The following is a 25,431-nucleotide window of genomic DNA, read 5'->3' as shown; positions in this document are numbered from 1 at the left end:
GTTCTTATTGTTCTCAAGATGTTCCAAATCATTAAAATGGTTTTAGAAGATACACCACAGCCTGGCTCTAAATTCATTTCTTGCCACTTTTTCTCCAGCCATTCTGTATTTCTTTCCCTTCCTCAATTCTGGTATTGAAACATGCTTTCTCTCCTCCTGAAATCGCTCGATATCACCCCATCTCCACCTGCCCCCCAACACCATACCACACCCAAAGCCACACACTCATCCACCTCGGTGGTCTGGCTGACACCTACTACTCTGTCAGGTTTCAGTTTACATTCCACGTCCCCAAAGAAGCCTTTCCTAAACCCAGACATTAGGTTCATTCTGCATGGTCTCAGAACCCTTGTATGTCCTTTATCATAGTATATATATTGTTCCTACAGTTATTCATTGAATGCCTGTCCCTCACACTAGACTTTAAGTTCCATCAGGCAAAGACCATGTGTTTTATGTAATATGGTAGCAGCCTCTAGAACAGTGCCTAGCTCAACAAATGCTTGCTGAATGAATGGAGAGAGGAATAAAGATCACGTAAAAGGCTCCTGCAGTGACTCAGAGAATGAAAGAAGAATTGAAAGATATTTGGGAAGATAACAGGGATGGTGCCGATGACTGGCAAGGAAGCAGAAGGAAGGCCACAAGACAGGACAGGGATAAAGTTGCCAGTTACAGAACTGGGAGAAATTGGTATTAATGACAGCAGCAGACTTCCAGACTAGAAACTGATTTTTGGAATTTAACATGTTGGGTCAGAAGTTAAAAATGAATACAGGAGTATTGTGCCCACCACCTTGAATGCTTCATATGACCTCATTAATGAAGATGAACTCTACCCAACAAAAATCTTTATCAAAGCTACAAAACCTGCTCTGCCCTTGAAACAAAAAGCTAGGGTTTTTGTTGTTTGTTTTTTTTCTAATTACAACTTGCGCTGAATCAAGCCTCACTTTCAAACTCTGTTTCTCTTAAGATACTTATGAAAGAAAGTGTCAGAAAAAAAAGAACCACATTTTTAAAAATGTTTTTTAATGTTTATTTATTTTTGAGAGACAGAGACAGAGCACGAGTGGGGTTGGGGCAGAGAGAGAAGGAGACACAGAATCCAAAGCAGGCTCCAGGCTCTGAACCATCAGCACAGAACCCAACACAGGGCTCGAACCCACGAACTGTGAGATCATGACCTGAGCCGAAGTCAGACGCTCAACTGACAGAGCCACTCAGGCGTCCCACCACATTTTAAAAAGTAAATAATATGTACTAATAATAAAGTAAATAATATGTACTAATATGTAATAATAATTTCACAGTCTTGCACACATAAAAATTTCTTGGAGTGGCGGCAGCTTGTTTCACATCTTTTGCCCATCACCTCCCCCACCCATATCACCCATGATCTCCTTGGGGAGAGAGACCATATCCTCCAAGCCCTCTGCACAGCACCAAGCCCAGAGTTGAACATACAGAAGATGATCAATAAATATTCATTGATTGGCTGTTAGACACAGAATGGAACACTGATTTAAAGTCAGATCTGGGTTCTGAATCTATTTCTTTGGCCATACGATGTAACTAAAAACTTCCATCTCTATACAAGATTGTTGTGAGCACACATAAAAGCACTTCCCAAGTTGTAAAGAACCTAAAACTGCATGCTTTCTATTATTATAAATACAGCATGGAATTTTAACACTGGAAGAGAATGGAAGGAGACGGAAGGAAATTGACATTTATTAGGCACTGAGCCAGATCAAGGACCGTGCCAAATGCCTGGCATGTGTTATCTTTTTTAATCCTCATAAAAACTCTACAAGGAAACAGGCTCTGAACTGTTAGATACTTTCCCAAAGTCACACAGCCTCAAGTGGCCCAAGTGACCTCAAAGGCCATTGTCATCCCAGGGCACCTCATGGCTTCTCTCAGCACCTCGTCTGCTTAAGACCTAAAGAAGCAGCTGCCTCATGGGACTGATACGCGGAAGTGGAGCTCGAAAACCAGACTTCAGAAATGGAAAGCCTGGTCATCTTTCCTTTGCTCCTGAAAATGACTCGGATCTACACTGGTTCCTTAAAGAACTGGAGTAACTGCTCTGAATCAGGAACTTAAAAGAAGTGAACAGGTCAGTCAGCCGGTAAATTAACCAGCAAAAGACTGGAAAAGACTTCCAGAAGGGAAGGCAGCTTAGAAGATCTCCTGAAGTTCTACACCAAGGTCGAAAAGAAATGTGAGCAGATGAGGACAGCCATGAGGGACCTTAGAGACCAGGTCAAGGTTCCTCCATGAAGTCACACTCTAGTCTGCTTCCGAAAAGAACCAGGCTCCTAACCCAGCCCCAGAGCAGAGCCCAAGACACCCCCAGCTTCACTGTTTCACGACCTTTCCCCCGAGCTGTTTAAAGGGCATCTGAGTCACCAGGAAGACAGCTAGGACTTGTGGGCTGCCTTGGGCCCCGAGAAACATTATGGAGGAGGAGATAATCGATTCTGTGGGTGTCGGGACTCTTACGAGAGAGCAGTGGGGGGCAGAGAGGCTACGACACAAATGATAAAGCTGGTGGCACTAAACACAAAGGACACAGGCTGGCTCAGCCCCCTGATTCACCAGTGAGTCATAGTCTGTGAGCAGGAAGCACAGCCTTGGATTGTGTTTTGGAAAAGGACAGTGAGGTATATTTCAGGTCTCTGTGTTCTCTTTGATCGTCAGGAGCAAAAAGAACAATTAATTAAATAGAGCCTACACTTTTATATTAATTAAAAGCCATGCAATATATATCTTGGTCAATTTTTAAACCCCTGAGAGCTGTAATTGGTCCCAATGAGAGATGGCCTCGGGCAAAGATCATGTGTTAGGGGGGTGGGGGCAGGCAGATCTGGGTTCATATTCCAGTTTGGCCATGTATTAATATCTATGTGATCTTAGGGAGGTTTAACTGTTTCTCTACCCTAAAATGTCTCATTCCTATTCTTCTTGAGAAAATTAGAGATACCATTTAAGAATGAATACATACCGTCCAGCACAATATTCATTCTGTAAAGGGTAGCGGCTATTTTATTATTAGCAGTAGTGGTAGCAACAATGTTTTAGTGCTACATATTTCTAGATGCTGCAATTGCTGAATTACAAGGCATCAAGACAGAAGTCTCCTCTACCTGTCCCAGACGGTGCCAATTCTGTGAAGAATGCCCTCGAAAGGCAGAAGAGACCCTTGGGGGTCTACTAATGCTTCATGTTCATAAAGACTTGAGTGTCTAGGGTTCAAGTCCTTCTAGATTACCCAGCCAAGTGGCTAGTAGCTAGAGTGTTATATCAGTACACGGTCTGTCCACTGCATTTGCTATTATAGTGTTCTGCTAAGAAGTAGAACTCTAGAGGTACCAAATGCAAGCCTACATAGCATTAACAATAATAAACATTTATTGATGTTCCTCTGACTTGGCACCATTCTTTATATGGTCTATTTAAGTCTCTCTCTCTCTCTCTCTCTCTCTCTCTCTCTCTCTCTCTCACACACACACACACACACACACACACACACACACACACACAAACATGAGGGACAGACTACTGTTGGCTATAACTTACAGAAGGGGAAATGGATGCACAAAGCTGTTAAGTCCCAAAGCTAGTATGGGTTGGGGCTGGGATTGAAACCAGTTAGTCCAGAGCCCATGCACCTAGCCATTTGTTATTCTACCACTAGCCTTTGATCTGGGAAGAAGCTTGTGGTAAAGAGATACACACTCAAGTCTATCTGTTTGTAAACTGACACCAGGGCTTTGTATCCATCTGTCCCTGGTGGGCATCAGGTAATTTTGATGCTAGAACATTGTCTGAGGTGGTCCTGGGTTCCGTCCCTTTGAGGTCAAGCCAATTCAATCAGGGAGACTCCGCATAGCCAACCCTAGTGGTCACCCTGCCAGTGCTTGGGCCACCTGCCACAGGAAGTGAACACAATCACCACCCCATGGCCATCACTTCTGGAAAAAGGACCTCCAAGTCTCCCCTCCTGTCTCCTTCAGGAAGCTGTACCACTTTAGTTTATAGAGGCAGCATCACCAGTTTTCCAGCACATGGGAGCCCTTGTGTGGGGAGTGTCCATGGAGAAGAGGGCAAATATTGCCCCAGGGATGCTTACTCAACCGGATAACAGAGCCTCACTTGCATGCAGCTTAGTCCAACACATTTCTCTTTATAATTACCACTAAGTCAAAAAAAGAGAAATGTTGATGGGACAGTCTTAGAAAATACTTAGAAAATAAATATACTTGAAACTTATCAATTTCCTTCTTTTATTTTCCTTTTCCCCTTCCCCTATCTTGCAGTTATCCTCAACCAGTAAGTACTTGCTTATTGAGTACCCACCATTTGTCTGTCCAGCCACTTACTCTATAGACAGTGAGTGCCTGCACTGTGTTACTGCTCATGGGCTGCTCAAGTAGACCAGCAGCAATGCAAACAATTACAATCCAGTATGATCTGCTCACATACTCGAAACATCAAGTGCCATAGTAACACAAGAGACAGCCATGAGTTCCGCCTTGAGTTTGGGGAGGTTCCAGGAGATTCCTCAGAGGTGATGACACTGCTCTGGCTCTTAAAGGATGACAAAGGTAGAGTGGGATGGGGGAGCCAAGTGAACCATATGGACAAGCATACAGGAATCACATGTAGAACAAGGGTCTGGTATGTCTGGGAAGTTGGGTGTAGAGGGGAGCCTGGGGAAGGGGAAGTGAATCACAAAGATAATAGTGTTGGGCACTGGGGAGAGCTAAAAAAGAATGTAAATACTAGCCCCCTGTCTTCAAGAATATCACAATAGGGGCACCTAAGTGGCTCAGTTGGTTAACTGTCTGACTCTTGATTCCAGCTCAGGTCATGATCTCACTCATGGTCATGAGATCAAGCCCCTTGTGGGGCTCTGTGCTGAGCATGGATCCTGCTTAAGATTCTCTCTCTCCCTCTCCCTCTGATCCTATCCCCACCTCTCTCTCTCTCTCTCAAAAGAAATAAATGAACTTAAAAAAAAAGAATATCACAATAAATTCAGGGAATCTTGGCACTAACACCCATAAGATGATAAGAGAAAAATAAAAAGTAGAACAAATGTAGATGTTAGAGTAGCCCGTTCCTCAAAAAGAGAGAGCAATGTGGGCCAGGACAGTGTAAAAGGAAAGGAGTCCTAAGGAGGTGGGTATTGCAGCCATGTCTAAAATTACAGGCCCAGACCCAAGTCACCCATTGTTTACTTAAGTGTCACAAGTCACCTGCCTGTGACCCCCGTCTCTTCCCAAATATAAACATACCTCTCTATCTTTCCAACGTTTCCTGGCTTCTCCCTTTAAAGCCATCAGTGAGTGCCATGGCTCCTTCTGGTGCAGGACTTCCATGTTTCCATATAAACTGTAGAGTCTGATTAAAGTCTAGAGTTTCTGATGTGAGGTAAGTAGAAGCAAAATCATTTAAAATTTTTTTAAATGTTTATTTATTTTGGGAGAGAGAGAGAGAGAGAGCAGGGGAGGAGCAGAGAGCAAAAAGGAGACACAGAATCTGAAGCAGACTCCAGGCTCTGAGCTGTCAGCACAGAGCCCAGTGTGGGGCTCGAACTTACAAACTGTGAGATCATGACCTGTGTCAAAGTCAAATGCCTAACTGACTGAGCCACCCAGGGGCCCCCAAAATCACTTGGTTTTTTTTTTTTGTTTTTTTTTTTTTGTTTTTTTTTTGTTTTTTTTTGAAGAATGGCTGTCCCAGAGTATCCAGCAGGTTATTACAAAGGCTCTTTGACTGGAAAACACCACTTAGATCAAGAGTTCTTGACCTGGATCCACAGATGAGTTTGGGGGATATATAACCTCTTAAAATTGAAGGTTTATATGTGTGAACTGTGGGTGTGTGTGTGTGTGTGTGTGTGTGTGTGTGTATACACCTGGCACGAGATGTATATTTTTCTAGAATAAGGTCCAGACCTCTCATTAAGTTCTCAAGAAGGAGCATATGCCCCAGAAGACTCAAAATCAATGATTCAGACCTGGCTTCAGCAAACTACAGCCTGCAAGCCCAATCCAGCCCACAGCCCATTCTTTTAAAGTTTTATTAGACTATAGCTATACTTTGGGGTTTATGTGGCTGCTTTCACACTACAACAGCAGAACCAAGGAGCTGCAACAACAACAACAAAAGTATGGTTTTACTATCTGGCTCTTTACAGACAAAGGTGCTGACCCCCAATTTAGACAATATTTTTTAGAGCCATCCACTACACGAGTGGTTGCTTGCTAATAATTCACCACCCAAAGCTAAAAGCAAATAATTTTAGAATCTAAGTTTCCCTTGCCCCATGTGGCAACCTCATAGATTAGTTAATGTGCCCTGGGCTGGCCCTCCTTCTGTCCTCCCTGGAAGACCACTAGACAAAGAAGTGGCTGAGAGAGATGGGCTAGAATTCTTCCAAAGTGACCCTGCCGCAGGCATCCTGGGCCCCGCTTCCTTTGCAAACTGCCAGAGAAGAGTTAAGCAAGAGAATTAACATCACTCTAAATAATTCAAACAGAGTCCTTCTGCTGGCTTCAAACCAAAGATGAGAAATTATATAATTAGCTGCAGCAGATTTAAAAGACTATATAAAATATGCTAATGCTCTCACCATGGTAAGGCAAAGCTGCAGTAACGATGCCATCTATTAACTAGCCTATAGGATCAGTCCAAATAAAGAGAAACATCCTAAGGGTATTCTAAAAATAATGGTATCAGTCAGTTTGGTAGAATACTTTGCTTGGGCTGCAAAATAGGTTAAGAAGAAGTTTAACTCCATTTTAATGTGTTGTAAGTTGCATATTCCACGTTCAATGCATTTTTTGATTAACAGCATATTAGTTTCTTTACCATCAAATCAAGAATAATTGTGTGTTTTTTGCTGTTGATGTTGTTTGGAGAGCTCTCATCATTCTGACATATTTGCCGGCAGATCTGTTTTTGTACATGGGCTTTGCTTGTACATGTGCAGAGAACAAAGCAAGCAGATACTATGGCAGGTATGACTACAGGTGTCCCTCGAGCTCTGCAGCCTTATTCCATGTTAGTGCCTTGTGTGCCAGAAACCTAAAGAAGTGCATGCTTGACCTAAACTTGCAGCTTCTTTATGAAGCTAGGGGTGTGGAGCTAGGAGAGAGCGCTGCACAAAATTAACAAACTCTTAGCCAGAGGGGAAGAAATATTTGTGAATCTAATCTTAATGTCAGGGAACCTCAAAGGCTTCCTCCACTCAACAGTGCATCACCACAGGCTTGAATGTCTGAGCTTTCCTCTTTGGGATGCTACACGGACCTCGTACAGTTTTCCAATCTGATTTTATTAAAGGCTGCTGCCCACCATGGACAGACTCTTTCCATGAGTTGGTTGCTTGCGGTGACATTTTTTTTACCGTAAATTGGCATCTCCCATATCCACTAGCATATTGTTCAGATAAATATTTGTTAAATAGTTCAAAATAAAGATCTAAAAGCTGTTCTACTTTAATCACGAGATGAGGGTTTCCAAGCACCCAAATAATAATGATAATATCACATAGTAACATTTGTCCACTACATTAGAGCTTTGCAATGTGATTTTCACCCACATCATCTTATTGAATCCTCATGGCAACCTTTCCAGATTGGTACTACTTTTGTCCCCATTTTTCCAGTGGACACTGACTCAGAGAGGATAAGTACTTTGCTCAGGATCACTCAGGTGATAAGCACAGGACCTTCCTTCTCCAGGGTTGGTGCTCTTTTGAGGATGCATTTTAGGCTGAGGTTGAGGCGCTCACTAACTTACGCAACCTTACTTTATGGAACAAACCCCAAAGTGGACATCAGCAGCCTGGCTTCGAGCCTCACTCAGCTCTAACACTAGCATGCTGGTTGACTTCGGGTAATCAACTTAATTCCCCTGGGCTTCCTCACATATGAAATGGAAGAACTGGGCAAGACACTCCCTAATGTTCTTTCAACTCTAACAATTAGGAATTTTATTGAGCAAAAGTAATCCCGTTCCCAAATGATCTGTCTGAAGGGAATGTACATAGTGTGAGATACAAAATACACTCAATAAGAAGATGAAAGGGATTTTGCATTATGCACATTTTTAGATGATTCATGCCACAAGTCCCTCTCAATTAGCACACTTCACCAAGAGCTAACTGTCTACACAATTATTAAATCATTTCTATGACCCTTATACAGAAATCAACTCTTGAGATGAGAGTGTCAAATGAGAGGGGTCAGCCTGCCCCCTTCTGGGGTGGGATCTAGACATTCTGCCTTTCTCTGTCTGCCAAGATCCAAAGTCTTTGATAAGCTTATTGTTTTTGTTACTGTTCTGTTCTCCTCATAAGTGGTTGGCGTGGTTATTGTTATAGATTTAGCATGGATGTTGGATATCTCCTTGAGATCTTGACAGAGTCCAATGTTATATAACACACAATGTGTCTGGTTTCTTCCCTGGGTTCCTGGAAGGGAGCTTCTAAACCCTTGGAATTTCCCACGTGATAGCAGTGTCCATGTCATTCTTGCCCAGTCCTTTGAATCACATCTGAGCTTATGCTACTGAGAGGACCCCAGATGGGGGTTGCTCATACCAAACCATGTGATGGGGGTGGGCTTTGAGCCACAGAATAACCACATGACCTCCTAGGAGTGGGAGAGCTGCAGACAAGTGGCCAATGAGTCACTAGACCAGGCTCGCGGTAATGAAACCCCAACAAAAACTGTATATCAAACTCAGTGGAGCTTCCCGGTTGGTGAACGCTTCAATGTGCCAGAAGGGTGATGTGTCCTGATTCTTCAGGAAGAGAGCATGGAAGGTCTCCCTCTGGCACCCTCCTAGATCTTGCCCTATGTGTCTCTACATTTGGCTGGTCCTGATTGTATCCTTTATAATAAAACTATAATCATAGATACAGCATATCACTTCTCTGAGTTCAGTGAGTCGTTCTACCAAATTACTAAACCTGAGGGGGGTGCAGCAACCTCTGAATCTGTAGCCAGTTGGTCAGGAGTGTGGGTGGCCAGGGGACCCCTGAACTGGCAGCTAGCATCTGAAATTAGGGTGGTCTTCCTGGGGACCATGCCCTTAACCTGGGAAGTCTGTGCTGACTCCGCGTAGTGTCAGATTGCAGCACAGTCCTACAGCCCACCTGCCACCACAGAGCTCTGCCCAGGTGTACATCAGGCACATGCCCACCTCAGACTCTGTAGTAACTGTCACCTGAGCCTGGAACACTCTTCCCTTGGGATCTTCCTGGCTGGCTCCCCCACCTCCTTCAAGTCTTTTCTCCAATGCCACCTTCTTACTGAGTTCTTCTCAGCTACATTATTCACTGTGCACCCCCACCCACATCCTCCCACATCCTCCCCTACACACTCCCCTCTACCCTACTTCGTTCTTCTTCCTACCACTTATCTTCGATACACTATGTAGTTTGCTTATGATTTTGCTTATTGGGGGTGCCTGGGTGGCTCAGTCAGCTTAGCGTCTGACCCTTGATTTTGGTCCGGTCATGATCCAAGGGGTTTGTGAATTCGAGTCCTGCATCGGGCTCTGTGTGGACAGTGCCGAGACTGCTTGGGATTCTCTGTCTCCCTCACTCTCTCTCCCTCCCCCACATGCACACGTGCACAAGTGCAAGCTCTCTCTCTCAAAAATAAATAAATCAACATTAAAAAAAAGATTTTGCTTATGAAAATCTTCCTCTCCCAATAAGCTCCATGTGGACAAGAATTTTTCTCTCTTCACTTCACTAGTGCCTGGCACGTGGTAGATATTCACTCAATACTAGTCAAATTGGTTAGAACCTATTACTATATCCATACACACACATAGCTCATAGGGGATATAATAAATTGAACTCATGTTAATTGTCTATAGACCCTGCTGCCTAGTATATTTAGCTATCCTTATTTTCATATTTAGAAAATCCATTGCATATGGGAAGATTTTATATCTTAAGAAGAAACAACAGTACTCATTTTTCCATAGGTTTTTTGAAACTAATCATAATGTGAACTAATCCTCTGACTTCTAACGTTATTCTTAGAATAATTCTGTTGAAAGGCTATCAAGTGTGAAATGAACACAAAAAAAGGTATTAAGCTATAAATGTACCTAAGTTGACACTAAGGTGGAGAGGCAATCTATAAAAGAAATTTTGTGTTCTCCAGAGCTAATCAACTCAAAAGCTTTATAACCTCTGTTCTCCATAGTTGGGCAAGGATCTCTGTGGTCCTATCAACGAGATGTCCTAGCTGTCGTATCAGTGGGACGCCCACAAATGAACGAAAGGCATTCACTGAATCGGTTGGCCCTAGTGTACCTCAATAGCTAAACTAAATGCAGAGCTTGATTTCGTCTTTGATCATGATGATGCTAGTTTTCGCCCTGACCTGGCAGTAGTTTGCCTTTGCTCACTTCCCTTCCCTGAGCTTACAGGTGTGGCTTCTTTCAGTTCCGTTGCTGGCACTCCTGACATGGCTGCTTTTCTTTGGCCTAGTTCTGATTATTTGATGAAGACTCATATGAATTTAGACAAACTCTTATTCAGATCTGTTTTAAGTCTCCAAGAAAAGTTGGACTCTGCCTATTGAAACAAGAAGATAAGTCACCCACGCAATCATATTTTTTTTACTGAAAGCTTTATCCATTTGTTTATTTTCCAGAGCTATCGTGAAAGAAAATCTAGTTTTAGGCAGCAAAGAGTCATATAACATCAGTATCTTATTATGTTTCAGCTACTCAGAATACTTACAATAATGAAAATCTATAGAGACAACCTATATCCACACACATATCAAATTATTACTCAGTCTGGAATTAGATTTTAGAATTACCTTCACATCAAGTCTTTTTCCACCATAACATTCACTTCATCTGCTTTCCATAAGTAGATATTTAACTTTCCAGAACTTCTTTGTTTAAACCCCAAGAATGCTTGACACACAGTAGGCTCTTAACACATGCTTGGTATGGGGAATTGAACTGGGAGATTTCAAATGGGCACAAAAACCCCAGTGCATATGCCCTGGGGATGCACACGAAGAAGAAAGTTCTATCTGCACCTTCCTATACTGGGGGGGGGGGGGGGGGGGGAATGTGGGGGTCAGTGCAGGGGATAAAAGAAACTGAGGTCCCCCTCTGTGGGAAAAGAATGAGCCAGCCAAAGCCAGACATTGGGCCTGAGGCTGCTCTCCCATTGCCGCCCCTGAAGAGACATATAAAGGTTATTATAGCTTTTCATTTATTTTACTTCTTGTCTGAGAGCTTTCAGGCAGCTATGCTACTGGTCTTTAGCTAGAGAGGTCCCCAGCAGCATAACTTGTTTGGGAAGAGCAAGGGCCTGGAAACAGACAGACCTTATTTCAATTCTGTCCTCTGCTATTATTTATCCTCAGGCAGAATTTGGATGCTTAAGGCTCTTAATGGCCAGAATTAATGACTAAAATTAATAAGGTGCTCTGGCATGAATACAACCAAAGTACTGGATGGAGGTTCAGATATGCAATTAAACAAGTAGAACCTGGCTTCACACCATATCGGAAAGCCCCACAGAGTTCAGCTGACCGCAAGCTAACTGACAGCCTGCATTGCTTGGCTAGTGCAGAAACCATAATCACATTTAGGCTGCATTTAAACAAGTTTGATGCCTCTATTAAATAAGTGTATATTCTCTGTGCTATTTGAAGCCTTCAAGGAGTACTGCATTCAGTTCTGGGTTTATTTTGAGGAGGAGATTGCCGACCAAAAAGTATCCAGAGAAAAGTAACCAGGATAGTAGGATGGTCTTCAGGGAAACAACTGAAAGAACTTTCCTAACAAATCTGGAGAAACCAGCTCTGGGGAAGTGTCGAGCCTCAGTCCTCAAGCGTCTACAAGGTTGACTGGTGGAGTAGATCCCTTCCGCATCCACTGACTCAGCTAACATTTCTTGGGCTTTTACTACATTCAGAGCACTGTGATACGTGCTGTGGGATACAGAGATTGATGATACAGAGACCCAGCCTCAAGGAACTAACAAGTAAGATAAAAACAAGGAGTCTGGAATCTCCAGTTTTCCTCCCAACCCTGTTACCCACTGGATATGTGACCTTAAGCAGTTTCTTAGCTTGTCTTAACTTAGTGTTCTTTATTTGCAAAGCAACACCGCAGGGTTTTTCTGAGGATTAAATGAGATAAATATCTGTAAAAAGAATGAGAAATCAGTAATTGACTGAAACCAACAAGATGGGGAAAGAGAACTTTCGAACTAGACTTCAAAGGGCAAAGGGAGTTTGCTGGGTGGTGATGGGGAAAAGGAAAAAGAGCATTCCAGGTTGAGGGGGCAGTATGAGCAGAGACAGAGATACTGAAAACAAATGGCCTTTGGAAGACCAGCAAGTACTACTGTGGCTGGAGTGCAGAGGAGTAAAAAAGCAATGACAAGAGCTATAAAGATACCACAAAGCTGAATCACAACTTCCCTAGAGTTTCTGGGTGGTGGAGGGCTATATTCAAGTGAATATTGGGAGAATCCACCTGTGTACAAACAGGTGGAACAATTAAAGACTGAAACCAGGAAAGCAAGAGTCATCATGAGAGTAAGCAAGAGGGGTGCCTTGGTGGCTCAGTCTGTTGAGTGTCCGACTCTTAATTTTGGCTCAGATCACGATCTCTCAGTTCATGGGTTCCAGCCCCGAGTTGGGCTCTGCACTGACAGCTTGGAGCCTCCTTGGGGTTTTCTGTCTCCCTCTCTCTGTCTTCCCCTAACCTCCTTCTCTCAAAAATAAGTAAATGAACTTTTTTTTAAAAAAAGAGGTTAAGCGAGAGATAATGAGGAACTGACCTAAAATAATGGTGGTGGCATTGAAAAGCAGGTGACACAATGTGAGATATGAGGAGTAAAGGTGAGGGGCAAGTGAAAGATGACTCCACGTTTGCAACGCTGGTGTTAAAGAGAATGCTGATCCCATGAACTAATATAGGAAACACAGAAAGAGGGATAAAATTGACTAAGAAGACGATGAGTTCAGTTGTGAAAAATGTTGAATTGCAAGTGGCTGTAGAATAACTGTAAGGAAGTTCATACTAGCAAGTTGGAAATATGGTTCTGGAGCCCATGGGAGGAGTCAGGGCTAGAGATGTAGATCTGAGAGGAGGTGGACTTAGAGATTAAGAGTATATCATCAAACATAAACAAACTTGGGTTTGAACTCTAACTTTGAGACTGACTAGCTGTGTGGCCTTGGACAAATTATTTATCATCAAAGCTTTAATTTCCTTAATTGTAAAATTGGGAAAATTATACATACTTCAAAGACGTTGCTTATTGCATACCATCTGGTTGCCATTTGTCACCGTCACTGTCTACCATAACCATCATTGCTGAAACCATTAAGGTAGATGAACTTGGCTTGGAATTGAAAGTAATTAAGCAGAAAAAAAAGGGTTGAGGAATGAGTCTTAGGGAACAATTATTAAGGGAAACGTGGCAGAACAAACCTGAATGAAGCTCAGGAGCAGTCAAGAAGGTGGGCAGAAGATCAGAACAGCAAGACACGGGGATGGACAAGAGAAGAGAATTTCAAGGAGGGAATCCTGGAACATGTCAAACTCTACAAAGAAGTTGGGGACGAAAAAGGAAAACAAGGGCATCAGATATAGTGATTTGAAGGTTATCCTTGTGTATGGAACTATTATATATGTGGCAGGAGTGGAAGGAAGTCACAAATGGAACAGGGTTCAAAATGGAATTTGCACCCAGACTGCAAGGGGATGTGTATCAGACACCGAAGTGAATTGAGAGCCAGATCACCTTCTAGAAATTTCAAAGCAGATATAAACAAACAAATTGCAGGCCTTAGTTTTCTTACTCATTTCAAAGGGATAAAAGACTTATGTTAACAGAGAGAAAGGGGATTTGTGAGAAGGATTTCTTTAGAGAGTTGTGCAGAGTTCCCTCATTCCAGAAGAGGGGAGATGCTTCTCTTCATCTCGTTTAGGGCTTCACTGGGAGATCTGAAGAACCCGGTCAGTGTCATCTGTGGATTGAGGGGAATTACACACTCGCGTCTGAGTGTTTGGCTATTTACTGGAGAACCACTGGCAGCAGAGTAAAGGAGGCTTGGCTGCATCGGGTGGCCTTTTGTCTGGGCAAAGGACATATGAGTGCATTGTGGAACGGAGGGAGTGAATTGGCATGGAGCTAATTTAAATTCTTCCCAAGAGGATCATCTGAGGCCAGCAGGGAGAGCTTTGGAAAATAAGGACTAAGGGAGAAACATCCAAAGCTGGAAGAAACTGAACTGACCACATCAAAGCAGAAGAGTGGAATGTTCCCAGTAAGAGTCCCTGAAGAACCCACAAAAACACCCGTATGAGAAGTTGGCTTCATATAACGTGTGCTGGCCCGGAGGGCCTGAAGCCATCTTACAACAGCGCTATCATGTAAGGACATCCCACCTCCCCTCTCTCATCACCCTGCTCCTCTCCACCCTTCTCTCTTCCGACCCTGAAAAGATAAAAAAACATCAGGGAGGAGGTAAGTGGAAAAGGAGAACCCTACCTTTTTCCTTCAGAGAAGGGACTCACGACATCGGGCCCTGGAGAGGTATGGAAAGGAATTCCAATTTTGAATGACTATCGCATGGGACTCAATATATTCATTTCTGGATTGAGATGGTGATTTGTAATGAGAAGAGTCCATAATACTTTTTACCATCTTAGGAGAGAGGAGAAAAGTCTTGAGATTTGTGGCTAAGTGTCCTATAGTGGCAAAGAAGAACTCCCACCACTATATACATTTAAAAGGATAGTGGAAGACAACTTTCAGTGAAAAAAGGTCCCCATAACTCTCATGTTTAAAAGGTACTATTTACCCAAGGGTATAAAAAGTGAGTCAGGATGAGGACATGAAGGTCTTGAGGACAGTAATTTTGCCCTTTTTTTTAGTAATTTTGTGGGGTTTTTGTTTTTTAAGGCTGTTTGGCAGAGATAGGGCACTGTGGTTTGATGAGGTGATAGAGATGACTGAAGGTCCTCTTAGGACAGGAGAAACTTAGTTGTGGCTGCAGGTTGAGGAGAAAGAGACGGTAAAGATAGGGTAAAACGACAAATCCACAAGAACAATAGGAAAGGAAGACTGATAAGGCAAGGTCACAAAGAAGAAGAGAGAAGACAAAGTCAAGAACATTGCATTTGCCTTTAGAAAAAAAGACTCTTTTTCCCCTGAAAGATGACAGAAGGAAGAGAGAAGATATAAAGACATTTTGGTTTAGAAGGAAGGCAAATAAAACAGTTTATAGTGAATGACTTTGATCATCCCTGTAGTTTACGGAAGTTCATCTTCTGTGAATGAAGGCAGTGGGTGGTGTTTATTACTCTGGAGGGCAGAATCAGGACTACCGTGTACAAGCTAGAAAGAGATTAACTCGGGCCCAAGAAAGAACTTATAAAAGAGTTGCCTGGGGGGCTCCGTCAGTTAAGCGTCTGACTCTTGATTTCATCTCAGATCATGATCTCATGGTTCATGGGATGGAGCCCCGCATCAGGCTCTGCACTGACAGCATGAAGCCTGCTTGGGATTCTCTCTCTCTCTCTCTCTCTCTCTCTCTCTGCCCCTCCCCCCTTCTCAAAATAAATAAATAAACTTTTTTTTCTTTCTTTTTTTTTTTAAGACAGAACTTGGGGCACCTGTGTGGCTCAGTCAGTTAAGCATCTGACTCTTGATTTCAGCTCAGGTCATGACTTCACGGTTCATGAGTTCAATCCCTGCATCTAGTTCTCTGCTGTCAGTGTGGAGCCTGCTTTGGATCCTCTGTCTCCCTCTCTCTCTGCCCCTCCCCCCCCTTTCAAAAATAAGCATAAAAAAAGAAAGAACTTATAAAAATATCAGCACTGGTGATATCAGCACAGGGGACTGACCTTCTTATACAGTTGTAAGCTGCAGAACAGAGGGCTCTAGGTAGGGATGGATGAACAGCTATTGCAATGCCATGTGAGGGACCTCTGCCCTGGACACAGAGGTGGGCTGATAGCCTTCAATACTCCTAGTGTGCAGCATTCATTGTCAATGTTATATTTGTAGGGTACTTCCATGCCAACAATTCAGGCATCAATGTGACTGAATACAATAAAAAGAAGCCCAGGGGGACCAGAAGAGAAAGTGTAAAGAAAAGACCGCATGTGTTACACAATGTCTTGATTTCCCAACTAGAAAATCATCTATTTGTAGCAAAGGAACTAGCTTATGCTGGAGTTAGATCCTGTCCCAAAGAATAATATTCTATATGTCTCCATAGCTTGGCAGCTATGAAATTTGAAAATATCACTATGTCCTGGGGAACTTTATATTATGCATGAGCTAAAATGTAGTTATGGTGGAGAAAGTCTCCCGAACCCTGAACCCCTCCAGTTTTACCACCGCTAAGAGGCAAATGGGAACTTGCTGACAAGAGTAAGTACATTACCAATGTGCTCTCTGGAACTCAAAACAAAGAAAAACCCTAAAACTCTATTTCAAACATCAGGCTGCGTTCTATAAATCAATGCAATCAAAATCATGCCAGATTTTCTATACAACAATGAAATGTCATGGAAACTTGGCAATTATTCAATAAGAAAGCTATCGAGTTTTTTAAAAAATAAGAACCATACATTCCTAGAATTAACATTTATTGAAACAATAAAATATTCCAGCACGAAGTACCACTCATCTCAAAGAAATATGCCCACAGATTCAATTTAAACTGGCCATATAATCCAATTAAAATTTAAATCTATAAAGAGAAGTCGTCTATTATGACCCCATTAGTCATTTCCCACAATATTTTTCCAAAGGAATAAAATACACTACGGCAAGAAGCACCATGTAATATTTTGAGTCAAAGTTCAGGGCCAGAGATCTGTTGGCATTTTCAGACATAAGCAATATTAAAAGTCTTATGACGGGTCGGCCGGTCATATTTCATGTAAGTGCAGTAAATGCACAGTTATCTGTGCCTAGCATACTGCCTGGCACATGCTAAATTAGCTTAGCCTATTGAATAAATGAATGGACGCATGAAAAAATGAGTTTTGTTAGCAGTAGCTAAAAATCCATTCTGTGAGGAGGCCTATCCAGACTCAGAGCATTTTCCTAGTGTTTGTAATGACTTATGGTTTCCTAGCATCACCAGCCCTGGGACAGAATGATGGGGCCACCAAAAATCCCACAGACCCAAATCTATGTGGACATACAGGCTGGGACCCTTGAATGTTGTCCATTTTAAGAGTCTGTCCATTTTAAGGTTCTAGATGCGGTTTGGTTTAATCTTCCAGAGATTCCCTCCAGAGAAGGGTGGATATCTTCAAAGGTCCCTTAATTCCCTCTTACCTCCACCACAGGAATAGAAGTCGAGAGTGGGAAGAAAGCAACAGATAATCGCTTTTTGGTTCTAAAGAGCACCAGAACCAAATCTTGGTGACATCTGCCTCCAATTAAGCCCTGCAAATGAATCTACGTGGCTGAGTCCAGCTGCAGTCCACTAGGAGGTATATTTTAGCTGAGGTGTCATTCACTAACATCATTCACTAAGTAACAAGGAACACAGTTCTGAACGTGCTTTGACATTTATTATCTCATTTGAGGTCCATTACAACCCAGGAAAAAAAGGTGTTTCCCAGAATAGGAAGCAGGCTCAGAGATACAAAGACCACACAGCAAGCAGGACATGGAACTTGGACTACACCTGTCTTCTAACCTTACTCCAAGACGGCTTCCACTATTCTAGGTTCTAACCCCATTTTCTTACTACCCAGAGTTGGGGAAAACAATCAAAATCATTGCTTGGTGAAGGGTGCCTAATGCAGCTTCTGTCTCATCTCACTCAGGACATGGGTCCCTGGAAAGTGCTCAGGATGGAGTATTTCCAGAAATGTTTTACGAAGTGGATTCTGGGCACCCACCAGCAGGGAGTCCATAGGAGAAGCCAAAGAAATGTTCCTTCTAGAATCACATGCCCAGGGGGTACCTGGGTGGCTTAGTCAGATCTGACTTCAGCTTAGGTCATGATCTCGCAGCTTGTGAGGTTGAGCCCCACATCGGGCTAGCTGCTGTCAGAGCACAGCCTGATTCGGATCCTCCGTCCCCCACCCCCCCCCCGCCCTCTCTCTGCCCCTTCCCCACTTGTGCTCTATCTCTCCCTCAAAAACAAAGAAACCTTTAGAATCACATACCCAGGAAGCACACTGTACTTCTGATGGGTGTGTCTAGTACAGGGAGCACCTGGCCTGGCACTCCTCAGAAATAGGACGTTACGCACACAAGCGCACGCACACACATGGACACACACACACGGTATCCCGAAAGTCTTAGTGCAGTTTTAAACTTCCAAAACTTCAAAAGTATAAATGCTGCAAACTTACAAAACCCATGTGAAAGCCCAATAATTTAAATTTCTTCTCTTTTCTACACTATACTTACTCTACTTGTATACTAGCTTTGTGAATTTTGAAGAGCACTTTTAATTTTACCTTTCGGTCAACATTTGCCATGTTCAATCAGGCGGATTGAAAGGTTTTATGATATATGACGTGCCTACAATCCATTCGGCAAATGAGCCACATCTCACAAGAAGCCTGAAGTCAACTAAAATCTTCACATGCATGCTCTACTGTTAAAACTACGTTACTCCTAATTAAGCTTGTAAAACTGGCTTTTTTTTTAAACAAAAAAATACCCGAAGCACTACTTTTTGTTAATACCAATTTAATTTTATCTTCTTGGATACAATCCATTCTGTTAAAATCCTTGTGGATCCTTGTGTTCCTACCAGATGATTTCATCCATACACCATCAATGTTCTCAGATGGGCATTTCTAGCCACACTCAACTACACAGAATCCAAGGCAGAACCCTATTGGTGTGATTCTCAGCGTACAAACAAGTCCCTCTCTTCAGGGACCTCTGAGTGAATTCTAACAGAGATCTCCACCACCACATGGACATCAGCCTCTTGGACAAGGCAACTCAGTTCAATCAATTAAAAACACAACCACCTATGTCATTCAGACCATATATTTTTATCTTAGTCAAAAGGATTCCAGGAGAGGCCCTGTCAAATGCACTGCTAACCAATGCATTTACTCAGACCATCTCACAGCATTCTTCTGATCCACGAGATGAGTGACCCTACCTGTGAAAGGTCAGACGAGAGGACAGTCTTGTCACAGCTCTGTTGTCTAGGTATTGTACTGATTAATATAAAGCTATAACTGTGAAAATCTAAAGACAGGTCGAAACAAACAAATAAAAATGAGTTTATTTGTAACTCAAGTTCAAATAAAATCTGGACAACCTCAAAGATCTGTGGTGGGTTGAATTGTGTCCCCCAAAAGATATGTTAAAGCCCTACCCCTGGTACCTGTGAACGTGACCTTATTTGGAAATAGGGTCTTTGCAGATGTAATCATGTTAAAATGAGGTCATACTGGATTAGGATGGGACTTAGTTCAATTACTGGGGTCCTTAGAAGAAGAGGAAAATTTGCACACACAGAGAATTAGGCCTTGTGAGGCTGGAGGCAGACCCTGGAGTAACGGTGCAGGAAGCCAAGGGATTCCAAAAATTGCCAACAACCACCAGAAACTAGGATTATAGCTTAGAAGGCATCTTACCCAGAGACTTCGGGGACAGAAATTTTCCTATATCTTGAGGTTAGATTTTTGGCCTCCAGAACTGTTAGAAAATCAATTTCTGTTGTTGGAAGCCACCTAATTTACAGTGCTTTCTTACAGCAGCCCTAGGAAGCTAGTAACATCTGTGCAAAAATATGTAAGTCTGAAGTAATGGCGATTAACATCAGATTCAAGAGCACTCAGGAGTTGGTAAAAAAAGAGGATGAGAAATACTCAGATTCCTGAGCAGGTGGCAGGCTTGGCAGGGGTGAGGTAAATGGGTGAAGGCACTGGCCTAGCAGGTTTGGGGGGTGTTGGCTTGAAGCTGGGGGGGGGGAGGGAAGACAGACAGAAGGTGACATCCCATGACAAGCTCATCACCGAGGGGTTAATCGTCCCTCCTAGATGTGAGGTGGGCATTCCTCAACAAAATCCTCTCATTTTTTAATGGCAACAAAATCACCAATTTGTCAGTTTATCATCAATATATAAGCAAAACTATGTTAAGCTTCCTGTCTCCAATTTGGCATTTTCCTTGACTATGTTTCATCATTCTAAATGAGACAGCAGCCCATGCAGGGGAAGGAGCTGTTGGCCTGTCTGTCTCTATATATAGCGCTGTATCCACCATTTTTCAAAGGTGCTAAGACTCCACCGATTGATGACGATATTGCTTAAAATGGGTTACATTTTAAGCTGGAAAAAAGAAGGCATTTTTTTCCCACATGTGAAAATTTAGGGGAGGAAGGATGCTCCCTCACAGTTTCTAATATTGATCTGGCTCCAATGCAGCCCACGAAATATAAGTCTATAATGGCAGAATTCCTCCCTGGAAAGACCTTACAAGCCATCTCCAGGAGCTGGCCCAGCAGTAATTAGGGGGACGTATTCTTGCTGATCCTGAGCACACAGGGAGCTGGGTTAATCTTGAAAGACAAAATAAAAGCGCTGCCTTGTGGCAAAAGGCCACTTCTTGATGCCACTAAATCAAGCCCAGCCTTGCTTGAGTATTAATTCTGAAGATGTCTGTATCCCCCACTGATACTCCTTTTAGGAAGCTAGTATGGAACAGGCCAAATGAAGCCGCAACGTGCAAATACCATTTAGCAAGTACAGATAAGCTGGGATAAATCATCCCAGAGCACTTAAAAAAAGATTCAAATTTTAATACATTAGCACTAGAACATGCTGTACAAGCAACAGGGAAATTGCAGTTGTCAATGTGTGAATTTAGTCTCAGAGTAAGTTCATCCAAGGAAGTAAAATCTCAATTTAGATTCTTTTTTCTACCCCTTCCCCCAATCCACGTGTTTCTTTTAGGATGGAGGAGGACACTGTTACTCAGCAAATGGATTTCACACCAAGAAATGGTTAGGGTATATTCATCGGGGGTAAGAACTTGAAGTTCGCACTTTCTCACTGAAATAGTTTGAAGTGGTCCTTCAAAGTGGCAAACCATAAATGACGGGCAAGGTGTCTGATCCACGTGTGTTCACGTGCACTGTTGTACGTGTATGTAGATATCTAGCTAGCTAGCTGCCTTTTAAAAAAATATTTTAAATGTTTATTTAGGGGCGCCTAGGTGGTTCAGTTGGTTAAGCATCCGACTTCGGCTCAGGTTATGATTTCATGGAATTTGAGCCCCATATGGGGCTCTCTGCTGTCAGCATGGAGCCCACTTCGGATCCTCTGTCCTCTCTCTCTGCTCCTCCCCTGTTAGCATGAGAGCATGCTCTCTCTCTCTCTCTCTCTCTCCCTCTCACAAATGTTTATTTATTTTGAGAGAGAGAGAGTGCATGGAAGCAGGGGAGGGGCAGAGAAGGGGAGGGAGAGAGAAGGAGTGGGGGTAGGGGCAGAGAGAGAGAGAGAGAGAGAGAGAGAGAGAGAGAGAGAGAGAATCCCAAGCAGGCTCCACACTCAGCTCGGAGCCCATTTCAGGACCCGGATCTCATGAGAGTGAGATCATGACCTAGCCCATATCAAGAGTCTGAAGCTTAACTAACTGAGCCATCCAGGCGCCCCTATCTGCATTTTTTTTAATGAGAAAGGATTCTAAGGGGAAATCACAAAGGATTTCCTGGTATTTTTCTGTTGTGCTTTCCAGAAAGCCTGTCTATTGTCACAGGGGAATAGGACAAGTTGCAGCATACGGTGTGAGAGCACATTGCAGGGAAGGCAAAGCCCAACCCAGAGGCCTCACCGGGAGGGGCTGGGCCAGGGGAGGTCCCAGGCCTACCTGCAGGCCTGATAGACACTTGGGCAGCCCCAGGTCAACACTGCTGACTTGACACTGAACTGTATTCCAGCCGGAATCTGACAGCTTGTTTTCTATCGAGGTAACAAATGAAACTTTCATTTCAGAACGTTATCTGTTCTCTCAGACTATTCTATCAGAAGCAGTTATTGTCTTTAAATTGAAAGTCAAGGCAGTTTATTTTTCTCGAAACTGTTGTTGGCTCCTGCCTGACTCCTAACATTCTCTTGTTTTGCACAATGACAGAGCAGTCTCATCCCGTAGAAGGCAGGGGTGGGATGGGAGAGTCCTCCCAGGGGGCACCCTGTGTATGATAGATTTACATAAATCCTGGCCCCCAAAAGGCACATCAATCAGAGATAAAGATGGAATGTATTTAGAGAAAATTTATTTAGAGGGAAGGATACCGACATCACTCTTTCAACTAGGTTTTTTTTGAAGCAAAATAACTTAAATCTCTTCAAATGACACTTCTATCATATTATCTATCTATCTATCCAACCAACATATTATGTCATATCTCATGTCAAATATATACGTCCATTGGGCATTCGAAGTTTTCACAATACAGGGGAAATCTTTCTAATTCCTATCCCTCCCCACACACCCCAAGTCATTTTTAAATGATGAAATAATTGTACTATGTTCAAATGCATATGGACGATATGTGTATATACCATTAATATAGATACTATATGTGAACATACATCAGCAGGGGCGGGGCAGGACCCCTCCATCACATCACTTACCCTACCAAGTCGGCACTCAAGTATTTCCCATCCACTTTGTCAAAAGCTCACTAATTTGTTTCCACATGCATTTTAGTATAAAATCCATTATCACTTCAAAAAGCACTTCCCACCAGCTAGAGTCTGAATTGTCCATAAATATGTAATATCTCCCAATTAAATTAGAAGTAATACGATTAAGGAGAGGTCTCTTTTTTTTTTCAGTGCAATAATCTTTTCTGTGATGCTGTTAGGACTCTTGAGATGACTTACGGCATCAAAAAAAAATCATTCTTGAAGTCACAATTTTTCATATTCATTTCCTGAGACAATTCTTTCCCTCTTGATCAACTGTCTCTTCTCTATTTTTTACAATCACATTTCAGTTTGAATCCAAGGACCTACCCTCTTCCTTTTTGGTCTCTCACAGATGCTAATGACATACAAATTCTGTAGTAGTTAAAGAAAAAGGGATACCTAGCCATTGTCCCCAGTTAGGAACCTAAAAGTAGGTAAAGTGAAAGCTTCACAGAGAAACACACTCAATAATTTTATGATTACAAAGCTCTCAACTACACATGTTGGCAAAAATAGATAATTAAAAATGTAGAAATCTGCATCATGGTCTTCTATAAAACATCAATTTAGTTATTAAATGGTTATAAATTAGCCATTGGTAATTTACTCTTCTGAATGATTTAACCTTTCCAATTATCATTTCATCTGTTTTCTATATAAAAAAAATCAAAGAAATTCTAGATATGGAAAAGACATGCTGGGTGAGGATCTGAAACTGATTTGGTAGCTTTGGGGTTGACATAATCTTGGCCTGGTGTGGCTCATTTTGGAAAGCTGCCTCAAATTTCCCCTGGTTTTGAACTTTTTTTTTTTCCTTACCACTTTCATCTAGCAAGAAATCATCCTGGTAACGGAACTTCTCCGGTCCACATGCAATAAAAATGTCATCGTCACCAAAAAAGTCCTGAAGGCACATCACCTACAAGAGAAAAGCATGGCACTCAGCAAGGGGTCAGCAGAACAGCAATTACAACATTGCATCCTGGCAAGTAGACATCTGCATAAAGCCACTTCCCACGTCTAATGGAATCAACAGGACAGCCTCTCCAGAGGAATTTCAAAAAAAGGTTTCCAGCATCTGTTACTAGTAAGAAACATGTTACATTTCAGTTGCGCAGGAAGACGGGATAAGGAAAATAGAACCGGTAACTGTCACATTTATTACTTGACATATCAATAGGCTATGAGGTAAGAGCCCTTTATTTTCATAATACAGTGGATGCAGCAAGATGTGGAAAAGGAACACCCCTTTATTCTTTTGAATGTAATATTCCTCGATAGCAATAAAAGTCAGCATATGATTTTAGCAACAAATATAGTAAACGTGTGGTGGTTACTAGGGTAACTACTGAAGAAAAATACCTGTATCAGAGTATGAATATAATGATCTCCTTTAGACCCATTCTACCTCTAGTTGACACACAAATGGAGGGGCGCCTGGGTGGCTCAGTCAGTTAAGCATCTGAGTCTTGATTTTGGCTCAGGTCATCTCACGGTGCATGGAACCGTGCCCTCCTCTGCCCTCCTCCCCTCCACCTCCCATCAAAATAAACAAATCCACTTAAAAAAAAACAGAAATGGAAATGGAAGTCCTCATAAAAGGAATAATAGAATAGTTATTTCTTAAATTCAGATACAGAGACGGGGCAACTCAAGTTACGGTGTATGCCCACAACTCAAGGGATACTAAACTTTAAAACTCCTGTGCTGCCCAGCTTCTTGTAGTTACGCCAGAGGAAAGTTTTAAAACAACCTTTGGATATTTATTCAGCTTATTCTCCAGTAAGAACTTTAAGAGAGCTAAATGTTGTTTTTCAAGCACTTGTGGTCAAAATGAAAAATTTCAAGCACACGGCTCTCTGTCTCTGGATATGTGGTGTAATATTTTGCTCACAATATGTATGATGCCAACACAAGGCACTGGGAACACTACTGATTTCTATCTATTTTCAATTTCCTTTGCTTGGAGCAAATCATAAAGCAGCCAAATGAAGGCACCCATTCAGAGCTGTATGAAATAGACTCTCTAATAGCATTGAGAGTCTTGGATATCTGAGGACCACAGAAAAATCCCCTGGATCCTTGGGGCCTCTGTTTACTAGTAGCACTCCCTTATTTGTCTGCAGTCAGCTGCAGGGCATATCTGGGGTTCTGCTCTATTTCAGTGCCGGGTGGCACTGCTCTGACACATCAAAGGTGCTGTAAGCCTTACAGTAGTAAGTTGGGAGAACGCAGCCTTGCTTAGAGACCCCAAACACAGTCATGTGTAGCCTTCAGATAGTTTTGCCAAGTAGGCTCTCATTTCCAAATAATCGCTTGGCTGAAATTTTAAGAATGAAATTGCTATAATAGTATGGTAATCGCATTAAGTGTGAGTGAGGTACACCCACGAAAGATTTCTGAAAAGCTTGAAAATATAGGTGATTTAAAAGGGACATTGTAATTGTCATAAAAAATAGACCAAAGGGGCACCAGGGTGGCTCAGTTGGTTAAGCGTCCAACTTCCGCTCAGGTCATGATCTCACAGTCCGTGGGTTCGAGCCCCATGTTGGGATCTGTGCTGACAGCTCAGAGCCTGGAGCCTGCTTCGGATTCTGTGTCTCCCTCTCTCTCCGCCCCTCCCCAGCTCGCACTCTGTCTCTGTCTCTTTCTCTCAAAAATAAGTAAACATTAAAAAAAAAAAAAAGTAGACTAAAGATCTTCAAG

The 25,431-nt window shown here is 42.5% G+C and overlaps 1 protein-coding gene across 5 annotated transcripts in view; it reads right to left on the bottom strand.

Moving 5' to 3' along the window:
• The window catches only part of DCLK1 (doublecortin like kinase 1), a 345,761-nt gene that overhangs the window by 144,319 nt on the left and 176,011 nt on the right, over positions 1-25,431 (bottom strand). For all 5 annotated transcript variants that reach the window (XM_060637361.3, XM_060637357.3, XM_060637356.3 and 2 more), the window contains exon 4: positions 23,545-23,644. In XM_060637361.3, coding sequence (XP_060493344.1) covers positions 23,545-23,644 — 100 coding nt within the window. The remainder of the gene's footprint in view (positions 1-23,544; positions 23,645-25,431) is intronic.

This window comes from Panthera onca, chromosome A1 (assembly GCF_046562875.1).
Source record: "Panthera onca isolate mPanOnc1 chromosome A1, mPanOnc1 haplotype 2, whole genome shotgun sequence".
Lineage (NCBI taxonomy): Eukaryota > Metazoa > Chordata > Mammalia > Carnivora > Felidae > Panthera > Panthera onca.
The sequence above is the reverse complement of the archived record's forward strand: the minus strand, read 5'-3'. Positions and strand labels throughout refer to the sequence as shown.